Source organism: Bidens hawaiensis, unplaced genomic scaffold (genome assembly GCF_021521415.1).
Source record: "Bidens hawaiensis isolate Kalapana, Puna unplaced genomic scaffold, B.hawaiensis_p1.1 tig00005482_1, whole genome shotgun sequence".
In the NCBI taxonomy this organism is placed as follows: domain Eukaryota; kingdom Viridiplantae; phylum Streptophyta; class Magnoliopsida; order Asterales; family Asteraceae; genus Bidens; species Bidens hawaiensis.
The window spans coordinates 54,800-65,269 of NW_027491351.1; the positions used below are offsets into that span (position 1 = coordinate 54,800).

The 10,470-nt window shown below is 29.9% G+C and overlaps 1 protein-coding gene across 1 annotated transcript; it reads left to right on the forward strand.

The window, feature by feature from the left end:
- Nucleotides 1–5,199: 5,199 nt before the first annotated feature.
- Nucleotides 5,200–10,218, forward strand: LOC143629906 (transcription factor E2FC-like). The gene is made up of 13 exons (XM_077099054.1): nucleotides 5,200–5,235; nucleotides 6,235–6,508; nucleotides 6,603–6,653; nucleotides 6,762–6,847; nucleotides 7,690–7,778; nucleotides 7,857–7,911; nucleotides 8,009–8,061; nucleotides 8,574–8,624; nucleotides 9,254–9,302; nucleotides 9,387–9,452; nucleotides 9,557–9,633; nucleotides 9,725–9,887; nucleotides 9,971–10,218. The coding sequence occupies exons 1-13, from the start codon at nucleotides 5,200–5,202 to the stop codon at nucleotides 10,043–10,045; spliced, it is 1,125 nt and encodes a 374-aa protein (XP_076955169.1). The 3' UTR covers nucleotides 10,046–10,218.
- The last annotated feature ends 252 nt before the right edge of the window (nucleotides 10,219–10,470 follow it).

Consider the following 10,470-nt stretch of genomic DNA (forward strand, 5'->3'; position numbering starts at 1 on the left):
TTGTCTTAATTTGACTTCATTTTCAGTGAACACACTTAAGACTCATTGTACCCTTTTTACCAATCTTAAAAACAAGTTAAAGACCTTTCCTTAATTTCCACTAGCTTACATGATTTCCTGCCACAATATTATCATAACGAAATTCAAATTCGAACCTCTAAAATGACATAACCATAAAATCTTTGCAAAGAGAGAAATCTCTACTCACAACATGCAAGTTTGGTAAATACAATACCATATCCGCCAAGTTATACATAAAATAAAACACAAAATGTACGATTTAGTCATCAAGACCAAGTTTATATGCTTTTTTAATTATATTCCAAAACACTTATTCCGCTTCAAGTAACAACAACATAATGAAATATAAAATCGAGCAGTCGATATTAACATATCCATATTAGCAATACCAGGTATTCCTCCATTGATAAGACCTATGTTTTGAATAGTGGAAAGTACCAAAGTCCTTAGTACTACATTTGGATTCGAATACCTGTTGACGAAAATAAGGAACTAGTTTGGCGATCTTTGTTCTTAATGACTCGGTTATCTAAACGTTCGTCGTTTAGATTATTAGCTCAAAATTTCACAATTCCTATCACATTACGAACCACAACATAATAGTAGCACCAAAGCATCATTTATTTAGATGCTCTATACACGTTAACAAGCTTGGCTATATAGTTAGTCAACTAAAACACATGTTACCAAGGACTATCAAATACGAATAAAGACCCGTTTAAGACTATGTTTACATTGATTGATGCAAGTATTTTTCCTTGTGTAAGAGATTTTCCATCAAGTTAACATTTAACTTAGTAATTACAAAGATTCATTGCATTTTCATAGTTCAACATTTGACATTTTTTTTGAAAGATCAATAAAAATTTTTATTCAGAAACTAACAAGGAGCTAGACATAATACATCCACCAAATTCAAGCCAAAACAGACCAACACCAGCAGCAAAACGCCATCACAATCCTATTTCCATCGAAAACTTCGCCAATCTTCCACCGTTAAGCCCCTCCTTTTTGACCGAGATTTAACCCACAAGTAACCAATAGCTTTGACTTCTTTAAACACATTATGCGTGATAACTGGGTTACCATTATGTACTCTATCGTTCCGCTTCTTCCAAAGACACCAAATAGTTATCAAGCACACCGCATGAAAAGCTTTAGACTTTTCTGTTGAAGCCGCTATGTGTTTATGAAGATCCACCAAGTCTTGCATACCAAATGAATAAATTGAAGGGACTTTGCACCATTGGGAAATTAAACTCCACAAAACTTGAGCAACTTCACACGTTATAAAAACATGGTCAACCGATTCCTCCTCCTTTTCACAAACCAGACACGCGGTTGAGACAACCGAAATGTTTCTCCTAACTAGCGCATCCCGTGTTGGAAGCCTATTAAGCACGACACCCCACGCAACAAACCCCACCTTCAATGGAACCCAATTATTCCATTCAAACACCGAATCGGGACAACTTAACTTCTCATCAAACATTAGACTTTTTAACCCAAGGACCGTATACTCAACATTTGACATTAAAATGCTTGTTTTACACTCTTCTCTCACTTTACACTTGAAAAATCTTTCTTTCTTAAAAACCCCTCAAGTTTCCTTCATACAACCCTAATTTCTACTCATTTAGATTATTCATATGACAAAACACCTAAATTTCAGAATCTCAAGTTTACTCACGAACCGTTATTTACACAACAAGAGTTGAAAATAATGATATTTACTTAGATATAGAAGTGTTATTGAACGTGTGCCTTAAATTACATTCCCCTTCTTTTGAGAAGCATTTGATTGCTTCATGTTGTACTCACACGTCTCAACGATTCCTCGTTTTCTCATATTTGATAGCATGATTCAATCTAAATACATCTTTGTATCCAATATGGAATGTTCATCTCATTATACCAAGCATGCGTTCCCATATGACTGTGTCGATATATCATTCTGTTGAATGTTCCCTACATACTATGTCTTTCATACATATAATTACATTCAAACATTTCAACAATGTTGTGAACCCGCTTTATATTAATTTAAACCCAACACCGATTAGTCACTCATTTAGTGTCATGTGTTCTAATTACGCATTTCATTTACTGTAGAACATTGACCATAACTAGTCACTCATCATAACTAAAATCTCTTTCTGAACAATCAAAATCAACTCTTTTCAATACAAGCTTCATATCATTAACTCATTAACACACTCAAGTGTGTGAAAATTCATAGTTTTTGCACTTTTAATTAAATGGATTTCGGACTTCAACTAGCGTTTTCACACGAATTAAGCACTATTATTGACAGTTTACTATCCAATGTTTAAAAAAAATCCAACATACATGTATGTATTCTAAAATTCTCATACAAATTATTTTTGTGAGTTCATAATTTATGAAACAAATCAAAATTTCCATTAAAGAAATTTTAATTCTTTATAATCTCTTCTAATCAAAAATTTCTGGTTTTTTTTATAAGAATTGTCAATACCCCTTTCACTTCAAGTCAACAGGCTTTTAAACATTTTTTTACGTAGTCAAACACATTTAAAACTTGTATTTGAGGTGGGGGCTTCTAAATTCCTTAAACATTCACATAACATCTTGTGACTATTTGAATATTATTCTTCTCATATTCAAATTAATTAAGTAATTTATTTCACTTGGTGATTAATCACGTTTCTTTCTTCGTAATTATATTTTATATTAAAGCTTGTCATTCTTGCATTCACCACAACAACCTCATCATCATAACATATTGCCTTGCCATATAAGTAATCTATAAGGAATGTGTCGATTAAACGCAATAATTTCAATGGACATTTTTTACTTATAAAAAAAAAACATTTTTATTGACTTCTTTTGAAATTCTAAAGTTTTGTTACAATACAAATTCTTTGAATGAAGAGAATAAAATGTTCATAGGTATGTTTATTAAAATATGTATTAACGTAAGTAAACCATATAAACTAGGTATATAACTTTATTAATTTCCTTTTACATTTTTATTGTGTTTTAAATATGTTAAATTAAATTGAAAAGGTAAAGGTAAGAGAGCGGGTTGGTTCTCTCTCTTCACTGTCTAATGCAAGTTTTTATTATTTATCATTTTTTTTTTTAATTTTTTTCCTACTTTGTTTTATGGAATCCCTTATATTCAACATCTTCGTACCATTAAAACAAAGACTCTTTGATATTATTATTTACCAAATTAAAAGATTATTTTCTTATAACAACTTTATTAATACAAGCTAACAAATTAAAAGTTTGTTTTTAGTTACAATCTTTATAATTAATACCACTAAAAGTTATTAATAGCATTCAATTATATATAATGCATTATGAAATCTTTTTTGTATGATTTTTGTCAAAATATTGTAATAAATGCACATTTATTTGTAATAAAGTAATGTATAGAGCAATCAATTCTATTTTATTTATCTTACAATACTAATAAAAAAAAATGTTGAAGCTTAGGTGTTAATTAGCCTACATTTATCTTAATTTCTAATCTATCATCTCATTCATTCTAGCTATTTTATGAGTCAAAATCATTTTGTCAAGTGGGTTATAACATAGTGTGGATATTATTCATTATTGAATTAAGTTTCATTTTCATACTTGATGTTTTACCAATTACACAACTTTAATATTTTTTTTTAAATTTCTTGACCTTTCCATTAAAACCATGCCATTTTAGTACTTTTTATTAACCACCCGTTTGTTTTTTTCCATTAAATCTGAATTAAATTAATTTATAAGTATTTTGAGAATCATAATTAAAATAAAGGATCTAATTTATTTTTATTATTTGACAAATCCCATCTAATACACAGATTCAAAAGCTAGTTTATTTATATTTAAGAATGGAAGCTCACAAACATGCTATTTAACCCTATTCATAAACTAAATATTTTTCGCATGTTTAACCCTATTCATAAATTAAATAATTTTTTTTAACTACGAAATTAGTATTAATATAAGGCCTTTGTCTTTTTCAAATTTACTAGCATTAATTTGAAAAAGGTAAAGACGTTGCATTAATACCACTTGACTAAAGATTTTTTTGATATTAATTCAAATTTACTAGCATTAATATATTAGTTTATTTAACATTCTTTTGTAGTGATTAAAGGTTGTTGTTTTTTTTTTTTTTTTTTTAAGATTATGAACTTTATCAAATAACCACAACCAAACCAATAGGCAATAGGAACAACAAACAAAAACTGTAAGCTCCAACTCCTCCATCGAGCCCCAAGGAGTAAGACCACTACTATTAGCAAACCATCTATGGTTTGTTATATTATTTGAAAAAGAAAATAAAAAAAAAATCAAAAGATTGGAGCAAACTAGTTTGCAAACCTTTATGCAAACAACCCAAGTGAAGAGCATTATTGCTCCACCTCACTGCTTTTTGATTTATATTTTAACCATAAATAACTAAAAGTTTTTATATTTCTCAAAGTTTTTATATTTCTCATTAAGTCTTCAATGCGTTATGGGTTATAATATTTTTATTTTGTTTTGTTTTGTAACGTGTTTCCAATATATGAATAATACTTATTAATATGATTTTCAAATTTATATTTTATTACAACAACAGCTTAAGTACTGTTTAATTTACTTTTAATTATACTTTACAGTACATAACGGTACTGAAACCATTGACCTCTAACTTTTTACTTAAGTCATCTATAATGTTTAAAAGTAAGGACCAAGTATTTTACGTTTATTTCACCTTTTTTTTTTAGTTTTATAATCAAAATGGTACAATTACTTAGACCATCTCCAATAAGGCATTTTTAAGGAGTGTTTTTGAGAGTTTAATATCAATAAATAAATAAATTAATTAATTAATACATATTAATTACTAATTAATTATTTCTTTCTATTAATATGCTCTATAAACTATTAATACATGAGCACATAAATGGACACGTTTAATATATTGAATGACAATGGCTAAAAATTATAAATCATAAATCATAAATAATTAATAAAGAAGTAAAACCTTATGTTTAATATCAGTCAAATAAGTAAATGAATATTTAGCAAGGTTTTTATATGTCAGTGATCTCTAGCTAAAGTTAACTCTCAAAAATTTCAGTTTAAAAAAGTGTGTGTTCAGGTTTGGGCATAAAATTTTTCATTTAGACGGGTTTCCTTTTCAGAATGGTGTTTGGTGCTTCTGGAAAGAAGATTGAACGGGTAAGTAAGTGATCCAATAAAATTAATAAACAGATAAAAAAAAACAAGGTTTGTAGATGGGCCAGGAACAATAACACAATATAGAATTAGGGTTATCTTCAACTCTTTATAAGGTATATTGTAGCTACAGAATTAGGGTTTTTCTGCTTCTCTGTTTAGGCCCATGGGCCTGGTTGCCCATTATAGCCGCCCACACGCGCTCTTGGCCTTTTCTAGCTTAATGTGATAAACTTAGTGATTGCTTGGTTGCATTTATTATTAGGTTTTAATGGAAGATCAATTAAATAAGTCATCAACTTAAAGATTCTGAGTTATAGTCTTATATAGGAATCTAGAGTAAAAGGTGCACTTGAGCTTAAGCTTGTGCTCTTGTTCTTTGCTTTGTTTAAATACGTTCCACTCATTGGATTTTAGAATTGCGTAGACATAAATGCCCCTCTGTGTCCTTAACGATATAGACTTGTATAAATATAATTGTATCTCTACTTTTGCACATTTATATCCTTGCAGCATAGGTCAAAACGTTGAAATGTAGACTTCTTGTTCTCAGTGAATGGAGAAAGAAGTGAAGGGTATGAATACATACCCAAATTGAAAAAATAAAAAAAAAGGAAAGGTCAAGTACTGAGAACATTGTAGAAGCAAGTTTATTGCCTCTCTTATACATATACACTAGAAATGACCTTATAAAAATGTGAAAATTAGGAAAACTCAGTGTTTGCAACTTTTTGATGTGGATGCTGCCTTCTTCTACCATGAAAATAAACTTAAAAAGGAGTTTAAATAATTTGAAAATCAAATATAAAGATGCAAATGTGAGATACAATAGTTAAGTCTTATATTAGCATGCTATTAGGGATGTTTAATCATTTTAGTATATACTGTTACAACTGAATACAATCAAAATCCAACACAATACAAATTTATTTTTTATTTATAAAAGGTAACCAGTTCAATAGTCGAATCCATATATGGTGTTATCTTAGTACACTATTATAGTATTATTTGATAAATCATTATTATATACACTTCTATTGTTATCATTCATTATTAAATACTACATCAACTCCATATGGTAATTTTAGTTTTTCCTACTTTGTGAAACAGCCAAAACAAACTGTCCTAAATCCTAATCCGATTCTCCAAGGAAACATCAAAACTGAAGTTGTAAACGATCGTTCATTTGGACCATCGTCTTGTGGTGTTGGCAAAAAAAACAGGAAACCAAAGATTTCTAAACAGGGTAGATCTGGAAATCATGAACCAAATGCCGGTGATATTGTTTAACTCTTATTATTTGCATTTACATATGTTCATTTGTTGAAAGTTTAATTTTAAAAAATGTGGTTTGTTATCTTCTATTTCAGACCCTTATGATCTTAATATAGCTGCTGCTTGTCGCTATGATAGTTCACTTGGTGAGTTTACATGCTGGTTATAGTTTCCAATTATGTGCACCTGTAACATGGTTATGAATTATGTGGTTATTAATTCTAAAGATTAAACTTTTTTGTTGTTGTTGACAGGACTCCTGACAAAGAAGTTTGTTAGTTTGATACAGGCAGACAAAGATGGCATTCTTGATCTAAACAAAGCTGCAGTTATTTTAAAAGTATGATCAGATGCATGCTCCACTCTTTCATAGTTTAGAGTAGGGACGTAAACGAGCCGAAATGTTAAAAGCCCACCCTGGCTTTGCTTGTTTATCTTTAATGAGTTGAAATGTTGAGCTTTAGCTCGGCTTTCAATAGCTCGAAACAGCTTGTCCAGTTGGCTCATTTATTTTTAAAGATTCTAAATATTTTTATGTATTACACATATTGATGTATATAAAAATTACAAACAATAGAAGTCTTGATTTATATATATTGAAATTTGAGTTATGATTTAATATATACAAATTTAGGCTTTACTTGTAAATGATACAAACGAGAATTTTCAGCATTTTATTATTTTTTGCATCAAAAAGTGTCATACGGCTGCAAGTCACAAATATATATATATATATATATGGGTTTTAACGTAAATGAGCCAACAAGCGGAGCCAGGAGCCGAAGCAACCTTGGCTTAAGCTCGTCTCATTTACTAATGGGCCAAGAACGAGCCATGAGGCTTTTTAACAATCCTAATTTAGAGTCACTAAATCTGATTATGTTCACGAGTGTAAATAATGGGGCAAACAGGAATGGGTTGAAAAATAACTGGAGAAAACCTTATCCTTTTCTATTGTAAAGTTTTTATATGAGAAAAAAGAAAGGAACTTGAGGGAAATTATAGGTTTCAAAGTTCCCAAATTTGGGACGATTTGGAGAGAAGTAACTTTTCCGCACTTTTTATTGTAATGACAAAACTACCCTAGACGCTGCAAATAGATTTAACTGTTTATCTATTGCATTCGAAGTCAAATAATTTTCCATTCATCAAGAGAAATATATATCTTTTACATGTTTGCAGGTACAAAAGAGGAGAATTTACGATATTACCAATGTACTTGAAGGAATAGGGCTAGTAGAAAAGGCTACAAAAAATCACATTAGGTGGAAGTAAGTTCTTTTTTATCCTTTTGTTCCATACATTTGTGTATATATTCATTTTATAATGCATTGACTTTTTATTAACAGAGTAGATAATAATTTATCACCACGTAAACAACTTGATGATGCAAAAAGATTAAAGGTATGTAAAAATACTACAGTTAACACAATTAGATAATATAACCTAAGTTTTAGATTATTTTATCATAACTTAAATTTTGACCTTGTTTTCATGACAGGCTGAGCTTGAACAACTATATGCTGAAGAATCCAGGCTTGATGAGTGCATCAGGTTTAATTGGTTGCATATATACGTGGCAACATGGGCAAAATAGGACATATTAAATGGATAAGGGTGTAAATGAGCCGAGCCCGAGGTCGGCCTGACTAACTTGCAAGAGCTCTAGCTCGACTTGTCTAGAGCTCTACTACTCAATAAGCGAAGATCAGGCTCGATTATTAAACAAGCTTATTTTTAGGCTCGAGATTGGGATCAAGCTCGTTTAAGCTTGGCTCAATTCGAGCTTTATCGAGCCTATCTCAAGTAGCTCACGAGCGGCTTGGCTCGTTTACACCCCTATTAACGGATCAGTATGGGTTGGGTCGATTGCTTGATAACATCTTGTCATTTTTTTCTTGTCTTCTAAAATAAATAGTTAATAATCTAGCATACTAAATACAGTTATAAAAGATAATGTTAAAAACTTAAAATAATAATCAAACGTTTGTAAGGTTATTGACATTTTAATTTCACCTCTTTGACTAGTTATAAATTATCAATATAACATCTGATTCTTTATCCAGGGAATCACAAGCACGGCTGAACTCCATGGAACTCAACAAAAATCATCAAAAGTACGTTTATCTTGATCTTTATAATGCTCTTCACGTATAACAATCTGTATACTGCAATATGATTTAGAGTGGAGTAATTAATTTGGAATAATGGTATTTGATAGTTTGTTACTAGGGGTGTAAATGAGCTGAGCCGATCCGAATAAAAAAATAAAATCATTAAATTTCACCTTCTTTTGAGTTATATATCTAAAGCTCAAGCTCAGCTCGTTTATTATTATTAAGCTATTTATATACATTTTTAATATTATTTTAATATCTAGTTATAAATTTTATATATAACATTAATAATTGTATAATATACATAATATTAATAAATGTATAATATATATTAAATAAAGATTATAAAAATAGCAGGCTTGTCTAGGCTCATGAGACAATTGATAAGTGAAGCTTGGGCTCGAGCTCGTTCATTAAACAAGCTTCTTTTTAAGCTCGAGCACGTTTAAGTTTGACGAAAAAACATATAATAACACGAACAAGAAAACTTTGTTTGTTTAATTGTCGTGTCCGAACGTTTGTTCAGTTAACGTTGAATGAACAAACACGAACATGCCCCGTTCATGTTCACTCGGTTTGTTTATAGGCCTACGATCCCACCCATTGACATTTTGCTTGGTTTCTTTCAGGAATCTTTACTTAACAGGAGAAGATTTAAGGAATATTTCATCTTTTAAGGTTTAATAAGTGTTCCATTTATATCAGACTCCATCTTTTTTAAATACCCGTTATTATAATATTACATTAATTTGTTGAGTGCAGAATCAGACTCTAATTGCAATAAGAGCACCGCGTGCTAGTTCTATTGAAGTTCCTGACCCTGATCAGGCGAGTGTGCTTCATATGAAACATGATTGCGATTATTATTATTATTATTATTATTATTATTTTGTAAGTGATGTTATTTTGATCTGATAATATTGACTTTGCAGGATAACGATTTTTCTCAGAAACAATATAGGCTTATTGTTAGAAGCCATACAGGCCCAATTGATATGTATCTTATAAGGTACTGCTTTCAACTGTAAGATATAATTACCTATGCACCCTTGTTACATTTTCTGTATATTTCTCATGTGCATTATTATGTTTTCTTTTAGTGAATCCGAGGAGCAGAAGAAATTATTAAATGAAACAGGTCAAGAAGGTGGTAACTTGGTTAACTCAATCAACTCCTCACACCAACATACTAGCATAGATTCAGTCAACTTAGCTGATTCCCAAATAAATGGGATTAGGAAGATAATCCCTTCACAGAATGATGTAAGCTCTTCGTCATAATTGCGCTTTTATGTTTGAAAAAACAATATTATTATTACATCAATAATTAATCTAAATGTTTGCAGATTGCTGATGATTACTGGTTCGGGTCAAATCCAGAGGTCAGTGCCAGTGAGTTATGGGATATGAACTTACCATAAAATGCTAAAAGATTATGTGTTAGAAGTTAGAACTAATTTATAGCAGAGGATGATGAAATAGGAAATAAGGCAAGAAGATGAAATTTATTTTTTTTATTTTGGAAATAAAGGTTGTTTAAAAAGGCTGTAGCTGTGGCAACCATGTTTACATGTAACCCCTTATCAAAAGATTTATGATAATGGTATATGGTTAGAACTCTGTTTCTAAAGTATGAGATTAGTTTGCAAATAGTTTTTTTAAGCTTGTTAAACTTGACTTTTAATATTTTTTATATTTAAGTTGTGTTATTTTTATCTATATTTGTAATTGTAACTATTCATATATATGTTTATAGTTGTGGTTTTACATCTACATAATATATTTACTTAAGTGTTTTTATCTTGATTTTATTAATATTATTATATATATAATATATTAAACACAA

What these genes read in the sequence shown, in the direction of transcription:
- LOC143629906 (XM_077099054.1), top strand. Translation starts at nt 5,200, where the DNA reads ATGGTGTTTGGTGCTTCTGGAAAGAAGATTGAACGG. An exon ending in CTGGAAAGAAGATTGAACGG is followed by an intron (nt 5,236 to 6,234) that starts GTAAGTAAGTGA and finishes ACACTATTATAG; the next exon opens with TATTATTTGATAAATCATTA. An exon ending in AAGTTCCTGACCCTGATCAG is followed by an intron (nt 9,453 to 9,556) that starts GCGAGTGTGCTT and finishes TTGACTTTGCAG; the next exon opens with GATAACGATTTTTCTCAGAA.